Source organism: Tetrao urogallus (genome assembly GCF_951394365.1).
Source record: "Tetrao urogallus genome assembly, chromosome: 2".
Classification (NCBI taxonomy): Eukaryota; Metazoa; Chordata; class Aves; order Galliformes; family Phasianidae; genus Tetrao; species Tetrao urogallus.
This window is the reverse complement of record NC_136814.1, coordinates 58217149-58241824: the sequence shown is the minus strand read 5'-3', so window position 1 is coordinate 58241824 and position 24676 is coordinate 58217149. Positions and strand designations below refer to the sequence as shown.

General features: G+C 40.2%; 1 protein-coding gene across 1 annotated transcript; it reads right to left on the bottom strand.

Annotated features, from left to right (window-relative positions):
• Nucleotides 1-24426, bottom strand: MTCL3 (MTCL family member 3; the record flags this gene model as incomplete). The annotated part of the gene is made up of 6 exons (XM_079550827.1): nucleotides 1-111; nucleotides 1485-2660; nucleotides 3259-3330; nucleotides 19449-19607; nucleotides 23054-23278; nucleotides 23560-24426. 6 exons carry the CDS (start codon nucleotides 24424-24426, stop codon nucleotides 1-3), a joined length of 2610 nt encoding a protein of 869 aa, XP_079406953.1.
• Between the last annotated feature and the right edge of the window lie 250 nt (nucleotides 24427-24676).

The following is a 24676-nucleotide window of genomic DNA, read 5'->3' as shown; positions in this document are numbered from 1 at the left end:
TTACAGTACAAAAAACAGTGTAAAAAGGAAGACAAGTTTAAATATTGTTGTGTATGAAAGGGATGAAAATAATACAAGGATGAGAATAAGTAAAATGATAGGCTGGAACATCTGGGAAAGTAAATACAAAGACAAAGAGAACAGTCAATTAATGGAATACCAAGTCCAAAGTTTAAAAAAAAAAAAAGTAGTGATTCAGATTATGCTTGTAGAGGGACCAAGTGCCCATCTCCCATTGACTTCAGTAGGAGTTCTGCATGGTTAAGCCCTGAAACGCCGATTTAACTATTGATGTTATTTGTTTAGAGAAAATACCAATTGGATTGCTTTAAATTTGTATGAACCCATGCAGTGCTCTGCCTCTGAGTTAATGGGAACTCTAACAAGCTCAGAACTATTGCTAGATCAGAAAGTGAGCATGCCAAATGTCTTTTCTGTTTGATTTCATGCAGTACATGTATAGTAATTGATTAACTTTAAACTCACTGCGTCTGTGACTTTCTGATACAAGAAAACAAAAGACTAATTAGTCAGCATAGGGACAAGAAATAATAGCTTTCAGCTTCACCTGGCAACTAATTTAAAATTGCAAACTAGCAGGACAGCACACGTAAATTAACACAGCAAGAGACTTACTAAAACTTCAGGATAATACTGTGACCAATAACACCATTTGCCAACTATAGCACTGCATAATAAGATAATAGGAGGTAATTTTCATTTTTCACGGCAGAAGATCTTGAGTCAGCAAGGAATTTGCTCCCCAAAACCTCTCTGGGACAACTCTGCACGTCACATGCAAGATGCTTGTTGGCTCTTTCCTTAGGGGATAAGAGAAGAATAAAAAAGAACTGCAGAAAAGATGCTAGTCACCGTTGCGTATAAGCAGTGACCCATAACCTTTCAGTGAAAGATACAACCAGTTACAGCAATTCCAATAGTACCAGTATTCATCACCACGCAGTCCATGTAGATTTTTCATGGTTTATTTTTTTTTTTTTTTCTGTGGTTCATTATATTCTTTGTAATTTTGGAAATTGAATATTTTCTAAGTTTAAAATTAATAAGATTTTTTTTTTAATTCATTTAACAAGAACCCAACGACTATGAAAAAAACCACGTTCATTAACGTGCTAAAAATGCTATCTGCATTGTCTTTACTGGTAATCACTGCAGCTTGATTGCCATTAACTCTGGCAACTACAGTTGCAAAGCCAGAAGGAGGAAAGTCTTCCAGCTCCTACAAGACTTGTATCTAGGCTATAATTCTTTCACTTTCATAGAGACCATTTGTTCACCATTTACAAATAGGTCCCATGGTAGAACAAATTTGCATATAGCCAAATAAGGATTTAAAAATAATTTAATAGAAATTTCTGTCCACATTCTAGTTTAAGAATTTTAAGGTGCCATACATCAAATTTTAGTCTTAATCCTTTTGGCCAAGGTTTTTTACCTGTAGGCCATAATAAGTAAAAGTCTACCTGACTCACTGACAAAGGTTCGTCCGCACTCCGATCATCTGAAGACTTCGGAACTTCAAGTCTGTCGATGAAAGTCTGGAGTTCTTTCCTGAACGCCTTCATCTGCGCATTGATCCTGTAAAGAAGCTCATGCTCGCGTATCCTGCTGCCATCGTCTTCCTCATCCATCAGTCCAAACAGGTCCCCATTAGCTACATAAATTCTTGCCTCTGTTATGATGGTGCTTGTGTCGGAAATCAAGCGATCTATTGTCTTGCCCAGTCGCTCAGCTTCACAGCGAATGTCCTTCATCTGCTGCCTGTCAGTGAAGCTTTTCTGCCACCCAGATGGTGTTGGATAAAAAGATCTCGTGGGTGTCAGGCACCGAATATTTCTCACCTCTTCTGAGTCACTTTCCCCACCGATGGGCCCTTCCCTTTTGCGGTGAGGGGGACGGGAATCATCATCGCTCTCCTTTTTTCCTGCATCACTTTCTGCATCACTGTCTCTGGGGCTGCCACGGATCCCAAGATGAGAGGCTAAATCATAGCGTTGCATGTTGGACATAAGCACTCTATTCTCATACTGGAGTTGCATGACTTTGCCACTCAGCTCATTGATCTGCATTCGTGCAGCTTTTAGCTCCTCCTGCAGTGCTTCAGTCTTGGCATTATCGTGGTGCCTAGAGCTCTCGTGGGCTCCAGACTTGTATTTGTATTTGTTCAGCTCAGCCGTTATGCGTTTGTTTTGTTCTTCCAAGTCAGCTACATTTCTCCTCAGCAATTCTGTCTCATCTTCTACTAGCTGCAAATGCTGTCTTAATTCTGACAAGGATTCACTCTGTTCTCCCAGGAGTGGATTGGTGGCCCCTGAGAAATCATCTCCTCTTAAGTCATCTAGCTCTGCTTTTAATCCTCTATTTTCTACTTCTAGCTCCACTATTTTTCTCCCAAGAATGTTAGCTTCCTCTTCCACAAGTCTCAACCGAAGCTTGAGTTCAGCTTCCCTTGTGGTAGGTGGACCGCCTGCTTCACCTTTTGGCAAAGGGCTGTCTAAATCACCATAAAATGATCTATATTTTTGCAGCTCGTGTTCAAATCTGTCCTTCTCCTTATCAATCTTAGCCATTTTCTTCCTCATCAAAGCTGCTTCTTCTTTGACAAACTGCAGCTGGCATTTCAAGTCTTCATTGTCCTCCTTAGAAAAAAAAAGGAAAGCGAAGAATTTGAAGAAAGTTGATGTAAAACAGGAGACCTCCAGTGGATGGTCTTAAATTACAAGGTCAACAATTAAAGATACGTGGCTTTAAATACACAAAGACTTTCCTGTGACCATTTGTTCATTAATCAGTAAATCAAATAAGGGGAAATATTTAAATTTGAAAAGACTATTTTACTCGCCATTAAACCCTGTGCAGCCCCCAAAAAAGGCCTTTTGAGGGTATCTTGTAAAAATAACTTGCAACACTGTAGTAGATATCACAGTGTTAAAAAATCTTGAAATCTGTACACAAAGGGCCTATAATCTTATTTCACTGGTGCTCCATTTACTCATTTTGCCTAAAATATTTGGAGTACATGAAAACTGGTGGGTTTTTACTGCAGCACAAATAGTTCATTTAGGTAGATCTTGACATCATGTCTTCTCACTACATGATTCGGGGAAAGAAGTCTCCATTTCGCAGCATGTAGAAAAACAAAAATCAGAGCAAACAAGTGTAAATCTGAAAATCACATTTCCAGAGTGTCACTAAAATCTCCACATAATGACCCAGATTACTGTTGTTTCAACATACCTCTGTTGGTGTTTGCTGTGACTTTTTCTCTGATTTTTGTAGGTCTTTGCTCCCTCTTCTTTTCAATGACTGCTGAAACAAGAACAAAGTGAGAGGAACTGCATATTTCACTGAAGAGCTACATAATTTAGTCATTCTGTTTAAACATAGTGAAACAAATGCAAATACGAAGGCAGTAGCCTCTTGCAGCTCCTGTGATGTCAAATAGAGAGGAGAGACACTGCTGCCTAAAAACGACACAGCAGAAGCACTGCTTTAGTGAAGTATTGGTTTAATCAGTCTGCAACATTTTTTATTCAACACATTTTGAAACAAACACATAATAAATGCTTAGAGCACCCTTATCATCACATGAGAGGTAAGAAAGGAAATATATCCAACGGTAACCCCCAAAAAAATGGAAAACTGAGGCAAGCAGTAAAACCAGTGCCATAGGTAAGCCACACAAAGCATTGTCAGCGACTTTCCCCAGCTAACCTGAGGACAAGGACATCTTTCTCTGCATCCCACCCACAGGCCTCAAGCTTGCAGTGGACTGCTGCTACAGCTCTACTAGGCATAAACTGCAGACAAAGCAGGCAGAAAGATGCATACATCTGGTCACTAGATTTGTTCTGTTCTCCAAACATATTCAATACCTATTTTAAGTTGCTTGGACTACAGATTCCTAGTGAAAGGCAAAGCAGATTTACTTGTGACAAGCACAGCACAAACCTATCCACACCATACAAGTGAGCTACTTTTTATGGAGCCAAGATGAAAAAAACGGTGAACAGAAATTCCTGAGTTTAGAGCAGGATGCACTGAGTTCAAAAGTTACTAGGAAAGAAATCTTGTAACTGCTAACAATGAAAAGTTCATTAGTGGGCAAGTGGCAGTAGTGGAAAACAACTGCAGCAATCCCACTGTCAACACACAATTTAGATCATCAAGAAAACAGCAGGGAAGAGGAAAGTGAGTGAGAAAATGTTAATACATAACAACCCACTTGCAGCTGTTCCCAGGTTTTATGCTTCCCAGGTGAAACATAGCTCTTGCAGCAGGCAGTGATATAACTACCTCCCTCTGAGACTATTCTCTGGGATGAGCAACCTTTGTGCCACTGAATACTGAGAAACATGCATTTCCCTGTGCCAGCCAGGGAAAATCCAGTGGTATATCCAAAAGTCATGCAGTTCCACCTAGTGGGAATTAAAATCTGTTCACAATCCTCAAGGAACAAAGCACAATGGGCAAGTATACTGTACATTGCTGCTGCTACCAATTGTTCTCCTTCTTCTGCAGATCACCCTCAATACAACTACTACGCCCCAAGGACTGCTCCCACCAAAGGAAAACTTGATACCACAGAAGTGATTGGCACATAGATCTAAGAAACCATAAGAGATGAGGCTTCTTGATCAAATTCACTACAGAGTTGTACCAGAATAAAAATAACCTCAGATTCAGAATCAGAATTCACAGGTATAGCCACCAAGAACCAGAATTGAAACTTTTATGTCTCTTGAAAATACGCAGTGCTCTCAATAGATAAAACAATAAAACCAAAGATCATTAGAATCTCAGCTGGATACCTATGAGAGGATTCCAGAAGAATCCAGAAAAGTCACAAAAAAATAGTTAAATTGATTCTTTCTTTCAAAATAAAGCCAACAATACAGGGATTCAGTCTACAAACAAAATTATTCTTCTCCAGGGTCACCCATTAATTACCCTACTGCAGAATTGGTATGTGCATGTGGAAAGTTTTTTTATTGCTTTCCTAATCGAATTGGCAAATTTATAAACTTTCAGAAGTGCAGATTCCTGCTATATGTCACAATTAATCATTCCACTATAAAAAGCTCATTTTCAAGTCATTTATTACTGCAAACTTTTCTGGAACCAAGTTCTTGCCAGTGCCATCCACTAATAAAGTAATTAGAGGATAATTAAACTATATATGTTTGATTACCTAAATTCCTTCCCGCCAAGCCCAGCATCTCTTCAAACAAAATGAGCTTCTAAAATGCTGGGACACAACTTCTTGTGTACCCTACAACATTTTAGGATATGAGATGTATGAAAAAGTTTTCAATGACAAAACCATTAAAAAAGAGAAAGTTCAGAGAGCAAAAATTATTTTTCTGAGTTTGACACAGAACTAAAACACTTGTTTTTCCCCTTTCTCTCAATGTTTTTTATTTTAAAGTCCTTTTCTTCTTTTGTTGTCAGCATAATAAATTTTTAACTTCAGTAATAGTAAACTATTACTAAACCATAGTAAAAACTACTCTTTCTTCCATTTCTTTCAAGTCCTGTACTACTGCTGTCTTCCAATTCAGTTGTCAATACGTTAAACAATTTATTCCCAATCATTAAAAAACTACTTCAAAACAAAACAGAAAAAAAAAAGTATTCAAATAAACATACTGCAAAACCAAAATCAGCAGTCCAGACTCTTGCAAGTGAATGTTCCCATTTTCCCACTGGATACTACTGAAACTGCACGCTGCTTATTTTGATATACTAAATAATGTTACACAAGGCCATTTTAGCCAACTTCATGTACAAACGTTGTCTGTTCAAAAAGCTTCATATTTCATTGTCTTTTAATATATTTCTCCACTTGTTTGGATAATTCTCCTTTTTCCATGTCACAGTGTACAGCAAGGAATACTGCAGTGCCACTGAAGGCTGCCTTGTTGTTTCCCAAGTACAGCAAAAAAGTCTGCCCATCAAATTCTAGAATTGTTTTGAAAGTGTATAATTTAAATTACCCTCTGTTACATTCAGTTCAGTCTGTTTAATGAATATGATTCTTAAATTAAAAAAAAAAAAGACTGCATTTGCACTATCTAATCTGCAATGCTTTCTAGAGAGCTTTATGGTTGTAATAATCTTAAACCAAGTCATCCATCTTCAGGGAAAAAAAAAAAGAAGAATAAGCAAAAAATGCACATCATAGTGTTTCTGCAATGGAGATTTTGCTAAACTGCTCAAGTAATAATGAAATATTCCAAAAGTGCTAGAACAACAGGACCAGCAGCTGGGGTATGTATTATTGTGCTGTATAAGCTCTGCTTACCTCTGAATATCTAGGAAGTACAGCTGAGTCTGACCTGACTCCTAGCATTCACTAGTTTGAGCACACATAAGGTTACATTAATGTTCTGACAATGCTGAGAAATTTCCACAGTATAGATAAGGCCATAGACAATGTTTGCACTATATGCACACCTGATCACATGACAGGGGCAATCCTGTTGTGATTTTCAGGAGCATCAATTCTCCAGTGACCTTCACTGGACTTTATCCAATGTCTTGTTCGAGATGCTAAGCACTTCTCAAGACCAGATGGCAAAATCCTTCTCTTGCCAGCCTTAAAATGCAATCCAAATGTGCATTTCCAACCACCTACGATGCTGAGTGCTTCAGAGTACAAAAAGACCTGAAGTCTACTTTATAAAAACCACAGCTGAATGAAATGACAAAATGATGCTGCACTGAATATCAAAGCTTTAAAATGAACTAATTTCTCACTACTTGACTCTGTACTACAGGAAATCTCTCTGCAATTAATAAAGAAGCTGAATAGAATATACCATAGTTTTTCAAGACTTCTGGATTGATTATTTCAAGTCTGATCTGAGGGTAAATGATCTAAAAAAACAATGTAAGCAAACACAACAGGAATTGTCAAAAATATAAGGGAACTTATGAGTGCACAAGGTTCCCCTGCCAGCCCCTATCCCTGCTCACAGACCAGGCCAAGGCAAAGGGTGTGCAGTTTCTGAATCTCTACAGGTGCAACCCACCATGGTTGTACTGCACACATTGTAGTTAGCTACCTCTTAAACACTGCGACAGATCTACAGAGCTTTCAAAAATCAGAGCAAAACCAATGCCATCTTTACAGTCTTTAAAAGTCACTGAATACTTTGGCACTCCACAACTTGCCTCTGTTTGGCACAGAGTGATCATTATCAGGAAATAGAAATTCATCCTCAGACTTTCTCTGTTCTTTCTCTTCAGTCACGTATAGTCAGTTAGACTGTGGATCTGGATCAAAGCAGACACAAGACAGATTTTTCAGTTTACTGCCACTGACTAATTCAATGTATTACACATATAGTTAACACTAGATGGATACTCTCCATGGTGGTAAACTGAAATACACTTTCTCCTCAAAACAATCTTTGTATTTAAAATGTCCCCCTTACTCTGTAAATCTACCAATTTTTTCAGATACAGACTCCTTAAACTATCAGCCACTTTGGTGGTTGTTTGCCTGCAACAAACTCCAGGCACTGGCTTTGTCATTGGCACATAGAACTACACAAACACTTTTCTCTTTCCACTCTTCTTGAAGAGCAGTTACCACAAGTATTCCAGCATTTGACTTGCTTCCAAGAGCTGCAAGAAAATGCAGAAGATAAGGGAAATGCAAAGAAGCATGGCACCCAAGTTCAAGAACCAAACAAAACTGTAGGTCTAACCATATCCCTACCCACACTCGAAACACTCCCTTCATATTAAAACCGGCATAACTGAAAACACAGCTGAAGAACAATATGAAATGAAGGCAATCAAAGAGAGAACAACAATTCTTAGTCTTTGAATGTCTTCATATTTTAGAAAAGAGTAACCACCCTGCCATATTTGTATTTTTTTATTTGCATTTATTTATGAATTACTACAGATATCACTTTCAGATCCTTTGCTGTTATCCATTTGTCAGTTTTAAGAAAAAAAATAAGAAGAGGGAAAAATATACATCTTTATCTAGAGAAAGCCCTTATATTTTGAAGGAAAAACAAACTGACAAAGCAAATAATGAGAACTTTGCAAGTACAATCAGGTAAAAAGATGAAAGCTGTCTTTTAAAAGCTCTTTATATAATCAGATCAAATAGCCAGCAAAATCTGACACTTCACTTTCTGTGACTGCACGCTTCATCTACCAGTACATATGAAAGTAGTGAAAGCAAGTTCTCTGAAGAGGAAGCTGTCCTCTGCCATTTGAGCAAACTGGGCCTCGTTATAGATGCAGAAATCAAAGGCAGCTTACACACATCTCTCTAATACTGAAATGCAAGAACAAATCTCAGAACACCACAAATACTTTGGAGTGAAAACACTGGAATAAAGTACCTTGCTGCACAGTGATGCCAGTTAAGCCTATTGTTCAGGACTTGTCTAAGTTGCAGTTTATCTGTGAGCTCAGTTATTTGTGTTTTCAGGGAAAAAGAGTCAGTCTTTTTGTTAGGGTTTGCACAGCACCAAGTACAACGTGCCCCAGTCATTATCTTGGATTGTTACTGTGACAGAGTATGTCAACACAGTTCAAAACTTTACCATACAACAACAGCAATTATCATAAACCACACTCATGGACACAACAGTTACCAATTAAATATATTACAGATTTTACTTAAGTTAAATGGAGTTTTCTTTCTCACATCTATTATCACAAGTAGATTTTTTCAGTCTTATCAGAAGAATGCCTAAAAGAAAATTACAAATAAATTATCACAAGAACACAAAAGTGCCAACAACCTGATAAGGTTCATGGCCTTAGTTGCAAAAATTCATGTATATCAACCAAAGGCTAGTTATTATCTCTTGACAAAAAAGGCTACTGTGAAAATGGTAAGTAATAAGACGGAAAAAAGAATGATTCTACACGTACAGTGTGCACCCTCACACTGCTCACTGGAGGAGTAAACAGAAATCAGTTCTGCAAAGTTAAGCTAGTCGTGTTTGTACAGTTGCACTCAAGCTTATTTCAAACAGAAGAGCTGTGTTATATGCACAGACAGCTCTTATTGGATTCACATGGAAGGGTTATCAAGAAACTTTAGGTTTGTATGCACTCAACAGGAAAAAGGGCTCTGTAGGTCACCCTTCAAGACTATGCACCCCAGACAGCATTTGTGGTACAGGAACATCTCACATAACAATCAAATTTTAGAGTCATTTGAGAGGATGCAAAAGTTCGAGATGAATTAACTTAGGAAAAAGGCAAGGGGCTGGAAGCTAAACTGGAAGATATTTTAGCAGCTTAGACATCCCCATGCCCACCTTTCTCACTTTATCCCATGCCTTATGCTCATAAGGATGCACACAGTGCTTTTCCCACTATTTCTACCATGCAAAGGTAGCAGAATATAGCAATACTGGCTGAAGCAGGAATCCAGGAACTGCATTCACTACAAAAGGCTCAGAAGACCTGTGACTGGCCCCTATGCCACTTCCTCCTAGGTGAAACCTGCTCAGCTTTTTAAGGAAGATGCTAATTCCTTGCAAGAGGAAGGACTGTGGATCTTAGGCTCACTTGAAATCTTTATGTCTGCAGTTGCCTTAACACTCTTGTTTAATACTTCCCTTTGCTGTGACCAAAAATTCCATTCTGAAATGAAATTTTACTATCTTCAGCTCATTATAAATATTTGATCACTCGGATGCATTTTTTAACTAGCCTTCATGAGCAAACATCTGACTGTTCTTCATTTATCATAAATGTCACTGAACCACTGGATCGCCTGCAAATTAACAACACAGCAGTGACTCCTTATGGGGTCTCAGAGGAATCAATTCTTCGTCCTAGCTTATTTTTCACTGCTGCCTGGAAAAAATTAAATCATGGATAAAATCTGCAGACAGAGTCAAGGTTGGAGAAATTATGAACAGTGAAAAGAACTATCACTCATGTAAAACTAGGTGAAGTGAAACAGCATCTGTTTTAAAGGATAATCAGTTGAAATTATGTACTAATGTAATTTTTTGACTGTATTAGACTTACAAAGTAAGGTTTTTGTAGCAGGGGACTGCAGGAGTAGCCTGGTGAGCAGAGCCCACCACTACCCCATATCAGATCAGAGCCAGCTCTAGCTGATCCAAAAGGGACCCACTGCTGCCATGAGTAGTGCTGGTTGTCCATGTGGGAGAGCAGACTGAAGAAATGGAAAAACTGCTGCACAACAGCAGCTTGGGGAGAGGAGTGAGAAATGTGAGAGAAACAGCGCAGAAGGATAAGAGCTGCTCTAGGTTGAAGCAGCCCAGGAAAGACTTATGGTGGAGTAGGTTGCCCCTCCCCTGCAGCCCACGGGCAGCACATGGAACAGATCTCCATGTGCAGCCTTGAAGGAGCTCACAGTACAGCAGCAGATGAGGCCTGAAGGAGGCACAGCCCACGGAGAGCCACTGCAGGAACAACTTCAGGCTGGAGCTGCAGCCCTGGAGAGGAGTCCACAATGCACCAGAAGAAGAAAGAGACCATGAAGGCCTGGCAGAGACAAAATACTGTGCTGGTGATGGTTACTGGTGGGTGATCTCTCTTGTCTTTATCTTAACCCATGAGTTTTTTTCGTCATGTTATATCCTCCTGTACTTTTCAGAGAGAGTGGTGTGGTAGTGCTGAAACCACTGCAGTAACCAAACAGCTTAATTTAGTTCTACAGTGTAGATACCAAAACTAAGGTTCCCTCTGCAGTCTCTAGAAATGACTGATTCTCCACAGTCAATCCACCTTCACAGGTAGTGAAATGAACCACTTCCAAGTACTGCCTATCTTTCCCCTTTGAGGAAGGACAACTTCCTGACTTAGATGAACATATTCATTTTTAAATGGCTAAATGATGACAACCCTAAGCATGCAGATTAAAAAAAAAAAACAAAACCCACAAAACCAGGCACAATAAATGAAGCACTGATGCTGGACTCTTCAGTTTAACACACTAGTAGGAATGAAACTTTGAAACTTTACCAAAGTCTGGGAACTGGGCAACACTACTCAGAATAGCACGCCATAAGAAAAATGAACCTTTGAAGTGTATCTATGTCTGTATATCATCAAGGCAATGCTCCAGTTCAGAACTCTTTCTGGGGCACTGTTACTGGTGCTTCTAATGAGTCACTTAATCAAAGATCTAAATTGCAAGCATCTGTAAAAATTAAAATAATTCAGCCAAGCCTGTATTATAAAACACTCTCAGTAATTAGGCCACTTTGATGTCATCATCAGTCATGCTTTACAGAGATGCAGAAACCTCTCATTACACACAACACTGATGGAACAGATGCCTGGGAAATACATTCTAAGTGCAAGTACTCAACTGTGACCTAAGCAAAGAGCTTGGTTATTATTCTAACCTGATTTGCTGAGAAAATCAAATTCAATTAACAGAATCATACATCTAGGATCACACAGAGCAAAACAAAATTGATATCCACATATCTCAGTGTGCTATTATTTATACTAACAATGGAAAAAAAAAATAATAAAATCACACAATATGTCAAAACACCTCAGCAGAAACAAACACTTCAGGAAAATTTATCTGCATATCTAAAAGGTTAATCCACTGCCCTTTACTTCAGAATAGTAAATGCACTCTTCAGAATTCATAACCATGTAATGTCATCAAGCCAGTAGGCTGCATTTTTTTGATGTTACAAATAAAGCAGTAAATGAATAAATATCAGAAGCCTGGTTTTCTTCTTCCTGTCTAGTATCAATTCCCCAGTGTTTGGTTGATCCCAGCACTCAGCACACCCTATAACTGAATATTCTCTCTGTCCATAGACTCATCTCTATTTAATATGCACCCACCACAGAATATAACTATAAACATATTCAAATATAAGAGTTTAGAAGAAGGTGGCTCAAGACATCCATTCTGCACTCTGCTCACAAACAGAGCTATGCTGCATAGAACACTAGTTGCACTAAACGCTATCAGTGCAGCATGGAAAATGCCCAGTACATACCTGGGTCTGATCTCCTGTTCACTGGCCATGTTTTGCCTAAGAAAACAGTTTCACAGACTCCAAAGCCTCCCTGATTAAAAAAAAGCAAAACAAAAAACAATCTGAAAACAATTTCTTTTCTCCCAGAACATTACCTTTCCCGTGCCTGTGTGCTCTCCAGCAAAATGAGAAATTAGATTCTTCTTGTTATTGATAATTACAGAGAAGAAAAATATCAAAGAATAAAAAAATAGTTAAGGCTGAAAGCAACTGCTGGACATCTAACCCAATCCTCCTGGTCAGAGTAGAGTCAATTAAAGGAGGCTTCCTTGTGCCACACCTTGGAGGGTTTTGAATATCTTCAAGGAATTAAAGTCAAGAATACTGGAAGAGAAGGACCAAGATTGTTCTGTGAGTTACTGAAGAACACCTGGAAGACAATGCAGTCATTGTTCAGAGCCAACACATATTTATGAGGAGAAAGCCCAGTTTAATGAACTTAATCTTCTATGAAAAAATAATGGGTAGTATATTGAATAGTAAATGCAGCAATTTCTGTGAGAGTTTTATTGCATACAGCTCTGTAGTCTGTTTTCTCATTTGAGGTCTTGCCAATCTCTTTCACCTGTTTTTACAGTGGAAACTACACTGACATCACCCCCTGAGGGCCCACGACATGCTTCACCACAACCATCTGTATTATGACATGACAAGGTTATTATTTCTCATGCTGGCAGCTGAGTTCAGCCAAAACACAAGAGCAATGCTTACTTCCATGATTCAGATTCAGTCTTCTTACTCTCCTAACACTGGGACAAAAATATGGGGCCATGAAGCTCTACAAAAGAGCCATCAGGAACACAGATACTTGAAAGATGCATTGTCTATGTGCAGACTAACTAACAAATCTATCTGATGACAGAATGCCCAGGTTTCTTGTTTTTTGTTTGTTTGTTTTTAACTGTAGACGTACTATTGCTAACATAAAAATAAACTCTAAAATTATTTCATGTGGATTTGCTAAAGAGTTCAAGATAAGACTAAGAGAAAACAAATGCACACGCACTGAACAAAAACAGCCAGAGTAATTTTTCCCTCAGTCTGAAACAAGCTCAGCTTTGACCTTTTTCAGCACGTTGAAAACAGAGGTGTTTCTTGAAGGGATTGATGCACTTAAGCAGAAGACTGAACACGGTGGTATAAAGGGAAGAAATCATTTATTATTCTTATTCATCAAAGCCTTAGTAGGACTTCCAGTAATATTACGACATTTGGTTTATATTCATTCTATATTAATTACAGCACATATCTCAACTTCTCATTCAGCACTCAGAAAATGTCTATATTCCAAGAGATAGTAAGCAATTTTGCAAAGTCATCTGAGTTTCTCTAAATCTATCTAGAGAATCCTATATTCCCCTTTCTGCTCCTATTGCTCCTAGTGCGAAGAGGTTGAATTTGGCCTATATTCAAATTTCTTTCTTTAAGAAACTAAGAAAATCCTACATAGCATCTGACAAAAAAAAAAACTCACGTATCCAGGGACCTGCCAATAAATGAAAAAATAAGCAAAAATAAAATTACAGTTGGAATTTAAAAGCCATAATCTATTATTTAAAAAATAAGCGAGATAACAATGAAAGAATCAATGTGGATTATTTGCTGCCTTTGCTACAACTATGGATACAAGCATGAAAGGTAGCATGATAGCTATTGAAATATCAGATAATGCTGGTTTTTTTTTTGTTTTGTTTTTTACACTCAAACTTTTAAATTACCTGGTATCTTTTTCTTTCAACTGAGCAAACAAGTTGGTACCTCTATGTTTAACTTATACCTTTGATACCTGAATGCCCACTTAAGTAAAAAAATTAAAAAATAAAAAATACTGAAACAAGGAAACGCAAAACTAAAAATTTGTCTTTTGTAATGCTGCTCCATTACTGTGTTGTATGAAACTTAATGTCTTTTCCTAAAAATTATGTAAATTCAAGCTTATAAGTAGCACCAACACAAGATTACAAATGGCTGTACGTAAACCAAGTGACAATGGTTTTCCCAAACTTTCCTCCATTTATTAATGTGTTGTGGCACTTGGAGGCTGTTACCGAAGTCATTAGCAACACTGCCTACGTAGGTAACGAGATAGGTGACCTTCTCTCTAATTTAGATCTCAAGAAAATCATATGCTAAGGTCTGAAGTAACAGAGATGAGCATTTTCCAGCCTGCCCACCTGTGAGTTCACACTCATAAACCATATGCTCTGGTAACCAGTTACCATTCATCAACCTGACTCACATTACTACATTGTTCATTACTTGCTTAGACAACTGGCGTACCAGTTCTGTTGGTACTGTAGCTGCTGGTGATTACCCCTTTCCAGTAAATCTCAGCTGTAGTGAATTCACATGACAGCCTTGGATTAGATTTGATGTTCTATGTTTCCCTTTGCCTAGTTTTTACACCAATAAATGAAATAGTCAGGAATTGTTCTAAGGGTCTGATGCTGACTGACAGTCCACAGTTAAACTACTTTCAGCTAAAAATGACAATACAGCTAAACTTGTAAGCTGTAGGAATACAGCTTCCTACAAACAAGCATGACTGCATCCAAACTGTCAATCAAAAATGAGCTCTGCCCCAGGCTAGACTCCAAATCATGAACAAACTCTGAAGCAGTGGTAGCTGATCCACACCAAAATCATCCAAGGGGTACAACTGGCAACCACATGTCAGGGTGTGAACCCATTCCTCAGCACAATTCATTTTACCCATATAGTTGTTGCATAATGGAAGCAAGTCTACAGCAAAAACATCGTTGAGAAGCATGACCCAAGCAATAAAATGGTCTCAGGTGTTGAAATGGGACCAGGACATAGAGATTCCTATCCGTTCTCTAATGCTTGGATTCTCTGTGATTGGAAGCACATCTATTATTCTGCATTCCTGTTCTGATTAGCTTTGTCTGAAAGAGACATTTCCCCTTTCTTTTACTGTATTTAGTTCAATACAAAGGGATTCTGGTTTTACCTGGAGACTTTATCAATAATAACCTTGACAGGCAAATTTGCTTATCTTAGGCTGCTTGTATCCATCACAGGAAAAAGGCAAACAAAGTAGCATCTCATCAAAAGGAAGGAACCCCCTTGCCTCCATCAAGCCAAAGCAATAGTAGTATGTTTACAGATTCAAAAAGAGATGCTCAAAATAAACTTCATTCTATGACTGAATTCTCTTCTGTTTTAAACTTAAGCCAGATATACTGTCAGTAGTTACTTTTAGTATTAGTTGCCCATTAAAAAGCAAATCACTTATTCCTTTTGCATGTCCTTGCAAGTTTTATAACAATTTAATAAGAATTCATGAATTAGCACATCAGCTCCAAGGACTCCTCAAAAAAAATCCTTTCCAGGCATGTTTCTTTGCAGTAAGATATCTTTGGAACTTCACTCTTTTGAAACCTCTCTGTATTTTATATGTGTTTTGGAGCTTACTATGATTGACCAGTAGGCCATTATTTTCAGTTTTGATAAACTGTCTTCGAAGCAAACAGCTCATGAATTGCTGATGGCTAATGCATAATTAAAATGTAATTTTGTGAGGTTTAAGCGCAAACTGATTTGCAAGTGTATATCATTTTTTCCTCCTTATGACATGATATTTTCAGAGAACTATTAAAACAGATTTTATAACATAAATCAATTCATTTCTCCATTATTTTTTTTACATATTCTAAACTTAAGTAAAATCTTCTTATGCTCACTGTGGAATCAGTGAAGTTAATCACAGCATGCTCTGAGCAATGAAGTCAGAATCACAAATTCATAGATTATGAATATCATCCCTGCTGAGTACTGTTTTTAAAGGAAAAAAATATTTAGGCAAGATACCAAATGCAACAGGATTTCACAAAGACAATTCTGAAGTAAATGGAGGTTCCATGTCTGCAGGATGTGGAGCTTAGAGAATCACTGAGCTGGGCTTGGAGACAGGGGAATTCTTTCTTCCTTTTCCTATACTAACACAGACAGTTTCTAATCTTTTTAAAAAGAAGTCTTGTCATCACACTGTTGTTCTTTCACCAAAGCAACTTGAGTTTTCACAAAGCAACAGATTCCAGATCACAAAAGCATTTGGCCTAAAGGTATTCCCAGTCCAAGTGCAGTCATTGATACAGTCGGGTCCTCCGACAGGCCAGGGCTTATTAAAATTATTAAATCCCATCCTACTGCAATATGATGCCAAAAGTAAGTAAATTACTGCAACTCTTCAAAGAGTCTCAGTTTCTCATAATGACGTTATGAAACTGATCAGCTACATTAACAGGCATCCTGGCATCTCATCTCTTGCTCTTTACCTCATCCCTATTCCCTCCCTTACTAGCTGTTTCAGATGAGGATAAGGCAGAAACAGAAGCATGGGGTACAAGTAGGAAGTTATTAGAGGACAGCATGATAGAGGAAACTCAAACTTTCCCTGTCAAAACAATACAACCAAGTGTCTATCTCCAGTAACATATATGCACATGGCATAGGAAACAAACACAAGCTAGAAATTCATGTTCAAATATGACCTTGCTGGGATCACATGGGAGACATAACAAGATACCTCACACACCCAGAGTGCAGCCACAAATCTCTGAAGGTAAGGAAGTAGGGTTCTGCTCTATGTAAAGTTCAAATGTATTATGCATAGCCTTGTTATCAGTGATGGGCAAGTTATGAGCTATGGGTAAGAATCGGAGGACAGAGAAGTACGGGTAACACTATTTTGGGCATCTTCTGCAGAACATCTGATAAATAAGAGGAAATAGATGAAGCCTTTTTCAGACAGCTATAAGAAGCCACATGATTTGTGCAATGTGTTGACTTTGAAAGAGATTTTTATCAGAGACATAGAGGCTGATACTGGGACAAGATTATCCCTTGCCAGTTCTTTTCAAAGACCTCAATATTGTTTTTGTGTGCATGTGTGGTTTTTTTTTTTTGTGTTTTGTTAGTTGATTTTCTTGTGAAATCTCTAGTTATTCACTTGATTTCTGCTCAGAGATCTGAGAGCACTCAGATATATATATGGAGATCTAAGTTGTGCACACAGATTACATAAACAGAGCAAACAAACTTCACAAGAGTAAGCAGAAATGCATAATTACTTTCCTGCAGTCCCACAGCACGCTAGTATCAATATCAGAGATAGAATTCAGATTTCTCCTTGTAAGTCCTGTGCTGAGCTTCCTAGATCATGTTGCCTTCTTCCATTTTCACACAAAGTACAGAACAGTCTGACTGACAGGCAGGCTGCACTCCAAGAAAACACAGACACATGCAGAAAGACAAACTCTTCTGCCTACATTATGAATTGAATAGGCACAAGAAGTCTCTGGCTCAAACCATGAAGCTCTCTGAGCTAATAACCTAAGCTTACAAGAAGAAAGTGCCAGCTTGCCAACATCACAGTAATCTTGCTGAAGAAATGAACTATCTTGCATCTGCCCCATTTAGAGCAATAGCAGAGCTATCTATATCTATTCATAAAGACATATATATCTGAGAAACATTGCATTTCTGCATTGCAATGAGTATTTGTAAAGCCCAGGGCCCAGTAAATCTGTCATACTCTCCACCTATTTTATTTATCTCACCACATACAGTCTAAAGCATGGTTAACTGGGCATTTCCTACATTTCCTACATAGCTACAGCAAAGGAATGATTCTTTCCCCCATATTTATTCAAGAAAAGCTCTACAAGAGTTAATCAGGCTTCAACAAATGCTGTCTTGCTGGTGTATCAAATATCTTTCCATTGATATCAATAACAATAGAAACCTAAGCTATAGAACGAAGAGGAATATGTATGAGCAACCCTGCCTGTGACAAAGGGGTTGGATCCTGATGATCCTTGAGGTTCCTTCCAAGCCATTCTACGATTCGATCATTCTATGAGAACAGCAGAACCACAGTTCCGCCTAGTGGGCTGTAGGGAAGAGCCAGGACAAGGAGAAAGAAACCACTGGTGGCAGAGATGAAGCAGCCTATTTATTGGGTTAATTTCCTGCAGGTACATAGCTTCCAAAAAAAGCAAAATATTAAACTGCAACTACACTTTACTGTAATCCAGATTTCTTATGGTCATAAGAAGAAGCAAAGCAAAAGAAAAAAGAAAACAAAAAAAAAAAATACCTTTGTTACAATCAATTACAGGGTAGGAGGAAAGCTACAAGAAAGTAGATTTTGAGACAAGAAAAACTGAAAACTTGGAGAAAAGTCAAGCTTAACAAAAAGTTGTAAGCATAATTACAGGAAGATCATGCTCACATAAAGAAGATGGTCTCAAAAACTTAGTGGTATTTGAAGGCAGAGGCCAAAGCGAAGACAGAAAATCTCAGTCATAGGACAAGGAAGCCAAATAAGGCACAGATGTCACTGTGCCCTTTTAAAATCTACAGTTATCCAGAAAACAGCAGAAGATGGTGAAAACACACCTGTTTATTCTCTACTAACATGTTTGAAATTCAATTCCTGTAAAAAAAAAAAAACATACGCATATTTTTAATGCTACCACACTTAGAGTAAGCATTTGCAACTCTTTAAAGTACTGTAACTGATGGAAAATATACACTTGGCTGGAATATCCTCCAAACCTTAGATGCTCACAAGAATACAACTGAAAATCTCCTGGCTTTTTAAGAACTGAAATAGATGCTTTCCATTTGATATAAGAACAAAGTAGACATTGGCATTTCTGCTAGGGAGTATTACTGAATGTGAAAATCATTGTCATGCGTTGAATTTTAAACACTGAACATGAGAGTTGTTCCTAAAATCTATTCTAAGAATTCACTCTTAGTCAACATATTCTCTTTTAATTGCTTTACTATCTCTGTGTCCAGGCTATTATGTTTTAAAACAATTTTCTGCTTACTTAATGGGATTGCAAGTTACATTTGCATAATAACAAACTGAGTAATTTTGAAGATGACTTAGATACAATATTAAATTATGCTAAGATTGAAAGTCTAGGTAGAGTCCTCCACTCTCCAATACTCCAGAAGAACATGCCTGAGTTGCCCTGTCTCAGTGTGCCTGCTAGTCCCTAACAGTAGTTAGCAAAGGAAAAATACTGTTCTTCATAAAAACATGAGGAATTCTTTCTGTACATGTTCCAACATAAGCACAAGGTCTCAAGGCTTCTGAACTCCGTTACTACCAGTTCTACCTTTCATTTCTAGTACAGGAAAAGCTAAGCCACTATCTCCTTTATCTTTCTCCTAGAAACAACTGAATCTTTTCATTTGCTCTTAACTTCTCAGTCACCTAGATGTATTTCAGCACTCTTTGCTACTTTCAACTTTATCTGTCATATTTCATGCTCTTCAAACAAGCTGTTGGAAGAAAAATAGTCAGGAATAAGAATTTGAGAACTTCAAATATTTTACATAGAAATAAATAGCAATACCAACCTCTTTCATTTTTTCCAGTTCATTCTGCAGTGCCTGTTTTGCAGTTTCAACTTCTATAAGCTGCTGTCTTAATTTTTCATTTTCATCTTCTGTTACAGTACGCTTTTCTTCTACATTCTCTAACTCATGATGAAGTCTCACTGATACGTCTTTTGCAACCTAAATGTAGAGATATTTCAAAAGAAAGGGAAAAAAACCACAATTACAAGAGAATCACTGCTGAAGTGCTTAGTGTCTAAGCAGCAATTTACAAGTTAATTCTGGATGCCTTTATTGAAGTGATATGTAAAGAAACAGGTAGACAATGACATATACACATAGGATTACACATTATTCAAAATTTAAGACAACCCTACAAAAAAAATTGAATATTCTTTCTATGGAATTTACTGGAAAGCACTGGAAGCCAACACTTTCTTAGGTTCTGTTAAATCAGCAATTAAATAATATCTTCATTATTCCTGGAGACAGTGCAGCATGCTTTCTCTCAGCCACTGCCAGTTTATTCTTTTCAATGCAGTAAAGGATATGTCCCTCAAATACTTGACATGTGGAAGTCCCAGGTTAAAAGCACAGCACAATTTCTCTAGGCCTACTGTACCTGGGCATTGTAAAGGGTCAGAAATGGAAAAAACTTTATTTTCTGACTCTTCTAATTTCTCTACCCTTCATGGATAGCTAGTCAAAATATATGCCATTTAGTTCATTTGCTACTGGTTAATTTAAGGAGTAAAGCATGAACAAACATTTTTACTGCCCTCATACTTATCTAAATTATGTGTAATATTTTTAAATTAAGATGAACAGAAACTGAATTAGGGGGTTTGACATTTTCTTTTTTAATTGTATTTTCACAGGAACAGAGTTAGAAGGAACGCAACAAGATCTAATTCCCTTTCTTTGTGTAAGACAATAAAAATTTTGCTATTTAAGCCATTTGCATTATATTTTGTGAAACCAGTAGCAACTACAACCACACATTAAAATATTTAAATATACACTAATCACTGCAGTGGTGATGATTTAGACTTATAATTTGAACAGGCTAGTTTGATGATGATTTTTTTATTTTTTTATTTTTTTTTTTAGAACATGAGAAAGTAAAATTAATCCTTTTCAGCATTACTTAGGGAAGCTCAGAGGGCTTTCACTGCTTACATGTCGAAGAACTCTTTTTGACATACTAAAACACTGGAAAAAAAAATTGCAAGCAAGCAGTCTAGAAGAATCCGATCTATCAGAATACAGCAGCAGCCAGTGAGTCAGCCTCTCTCGACAAGAAACTGTGAGTGCATTACTGATACAACACTGCAGTGTAGCTCAAGACCACTCAGTAACCTCCCCCACTGCACGCATACTCAAGACACACAATGCCCAACATTAGGAGAGAATGGAGAGGAATTTCAGTGATAAGCAGAGTCCAAAGAGACTGCAGGATGAGCTGAGAATCACACCATAAGGCTGCATCTTGATGTCTTTTTCCAACAGTAACTATTAAGCTGTTCATCTGGTTGACCAAAGTAAACAGAAAATCACTGGGGACATTCTTAACAGCATCCTACCACAGTCTGCAGCTATAATCCGTATCAGCAAATACTACACAATCACTACTAAAAGTGATTTCATGCCACAAAATTTGGTGGAGTGGCAGTTAAAGCAGGTAGATAATACAGACGTTCTAGATCACCTGGAAATTTGAATTCACTTATGCAAGATGCATTTTAATACAGCTATATGAAAGACTATACCTCTGAAGAACTAAGTGCCCTAATGTAATATACTTGTAAAATGAGAATGTTATTTTACATAGAAATTCTTCAGAAGCAAACTCGGGAAGACTACAAAGAATGGTGCATGAGTTACAAGCATGGGTACCCAGAACCAGGATTTCAGCTTGGCAGATATATGGCATTTGACAGCCATCCCTACCCAAAGTAGAATACAACCACGACCTGAGGGAAAGCTTAGTGAAAATATCATTCTTTTCTAAGCAGTCAGTTGTGTAATCATTAGGAAAGACATGGGAGAAGTCCTAATTGAAAAAAGCCCTTTGTTCAGATTAAACTGTGGCCTTTGGATCTCCTGCAACGGCAGGTAAGCCGACTACAGGGACAATTTCCCTCCCAGCCGCTGCTTTCCCCGTGTATACAAAGTAGTATTGAGCCAACTCTTTGTTTCTTTAGCCAGGAAGCTGGGATCACCCATTCAATCTGTAAGGGAAGATTCATATTCTGCCTACCAAAGTGTCTCAGCCATTCCCCTAAACACAATTTTGACCATGCAAAATTTGATCAGAATTCTCTCTTGACCCCGGAGAAAGAGGCATAAAAAGCAAACAAAAAAAAACAAAAACAAACAAACAAACAAACAAAAAAACAAAACATTTCCACCAGTTTTGTTCCTGACCAGGAAGACACCAGTTTGTCCAGAGCCACGTGACAGCTAGGTACAGAATTGCTGCGGCCAAAACAGCAAATGTAGCTTTCGGAAACGCAGAGAAAAGGAATATCAATAAACACCAAAAAGGAAATTATCATTTTAAATGGCATTAGTAAGAAAATTACTGGAATGTGTCTTGGTCTGGTGTCTATGTTTTAATAAGAATGATGATAAGCCGGAAATTTTTCAGAAAAGATGATCCAAGTCTGAATAACGGGGCTGGGAACAACAGACTCTCAATCCATCACACTTATCAGAAAGAAGTTTAGCAATTGTCTATTCGTGTCATGTATTAAATTAGCATTTCCAGCTGCAGTCCACAGAATCCAAAATGGCTAACTAGTACTTGGGAGGAGGATGGTCTGTGAGTTTCAGTTTGCTACACAGAGATTTGAGATTCCTTGAGAAATGGCTGGGAGATCCTTCAATTGGCAAATGTTCTGAAGTGTTGACTTGGGAACAGACTTAAAAAATCTAGAGCATGGAAGCAAAAATTAAACAGCTTCCAACTAGCACAAATCCCTCTAATTGGAGCAATCTAGAACAGAGATTATATTATTTACTAACGTTGGTATTTAAACAAATGCTGAAATTTCTCAGCAATGGGGCTGTGGTTCATTCAAATGTCATGGACTAAATACAAGTGATTAGACATGGAAATTTGATGGGCTGTGTCTACTGTTTCACATGGATGTGGCAAATCCCGGCTTTGCTGAAGGTCCACTGACGCCAGCAGAATCAGGATTTTGAGGTTGCAACTGCAAGCATTCAGTTTAACAGCCCTTTGTGATCTTCACCAAAGAGAACACTGATCTCGTAAAAGTCAGTGGGGCTGTTCATCAGTGAGGTTGGTTTAATTGTGCTGTGGGAGAATATGGCCTGTGTTCAACATAAAAGACCCAAACCTCCGGACTCCAACTGGGATTTAAGTCACTTTTTGCACAGTAACTTCACAAAACACAACTGGACTAAAGCTGCAAACAGTCTGCCTGTGGGGCCTCACCACAGAGCTGCTTGCTGGAGATCTCCCATTACTAGTTAAGCTGCAACCCTACGTGCACAGCGTACGACAGAATGGATGATAACATGAGAGTCACGAGGCCTGAAGAGCAACACGTGCCTCTACCTCCAGTGCTCTGTCTCACCAAGGCCGCTCATGCCCGTACCTTGAGGTCCTGCTCCATGCTGCGCAGCAGCTCACCGTCGATCTCACCAGTCTGTGCGTAGCGGAGCCTCTTGCGCTCGGCCTTGCGCAGCCGGTACTGGAGGATCCGGCAGTTCTTGTTGGCTCTCTCCAGCTCGTGGCGCATTTCTTGAAGCTGACAAGCATCCTCCTCGAAGAAGCTGTCCCTCATCTCATCCATCTCAGTCCTCAGTTCATCTATCTCGTTCTGACACCAGGTCGAGAAGGGGTGGGGACACCAACAGGTGGGTCAGAAACAGAGGTCAGCAAGGGTAGGGGAAGGCACCCAGAGGGAGCTCGGAGATGGCCCTTCTCCCCACGGGGATCCGCCTAGCTTATTAAAAACACCGCAACAAGAGAAGGAAGCGGTGTTGCCCGCGCACGCCGCGCCGAGGCCATTTTCCCTCCTCCCCAAAAGCCTCCCGGGCGGCAGGGAACCCCTCCCGGCTCCCCCAGCCCCATCTCCGGCTCCCCACCGCGTCCCCTCACCTTGAGGCTCTCGTTCTCCTCCCGCAGCTTCTCCATTTCCTCTTGCATCTCGTCCTGCGGCTGCGGGCTCAGTGAACCCTCGGGTGTGCCGCTCCTGCAGCCCGCCTCGCCCTGCCGCAGCCCCTCGGCCCCGGCCGCCGCCATGGCAGAGGGCGAGGAGGCAGGGGCTGCCGAGGGAGACTCGGCCGAGGCGGCGGCCGCGGAAGAGGCGGCGGCGGCAGCAGCAGCACCGGCGCTGTGGTTGTTGCCCTTGGTTTGCATCTGAGCGGCCGCCGCCAGCCCCTTCCTGAGGTGGAACTGGATGAGCTCACTCTGCAGGCATCCCTCCTTCCAGTACCCGCCGCCGCCCGCCGCCCCGCGGCCCTTCCCCGCGACCGCGGAAGATGGAGGCGCGGGGGCCGCCTCCCCCGTGCCCTTCGGCGGAGCCCGCCCCGCTTTCCCCCGCCACTGCCTGGGCGGCGGCGGCGCCACCGCCCCCTCGCGCTCCCCCGCGCCGCTTCCCGCAGGGGGCGCCTCCTCGGCGGGCTCTTCGGCCGCGGCCCTCCCGCCGGCAGCGAACGGCGCTTCAGCACCGGCGCCGGGATGGACAGCTCCCGGCGAGGCCGCACTCCGCGCCTGTTTCTCGGCGGCGCGACCGCGGGCGGCCCTGGCAGACTGGCCCGGCGGCGGCCGCGCGGTCCCGGTCTTCAGGGCGGAGGCGGCGGCGGGCGGGGCGCGGGAGGCGGCGGCGGCTGCGGCAGGCGGCGGCCGCACGGCGGCGTCGCGGGCTCTGGCCGGGGAGGAGGCTCGCTGCTGCTTCCTGCCGCTGCTGCCCTCGGGATGGAGGCGAGGCTCGGCGGCGGCGCCCCCTGCGGGCGGTTGGCTCATGGCGACGGCTATCGGCGGAAGGTGGCCATCCCTCTAGTCGTCTTTGGCGCTGCCGGCTGGGGAAGAGAAGCGGAGAAGACGATCGGGCGAGTGGGGACGCGGTGGCGGCGAGCAGAAGCTGCCCAGCAACCAGCCCGCCTCGCCCGGCGTGCTGCCGGTCGGCCCCGCGGGCGCAGCGATGACCGAGGCCGAAAGCCACAACTTGGGTCCGAGGGGCTCCAAAGGGCTGAGACTGAGAACTGTTCCCTCT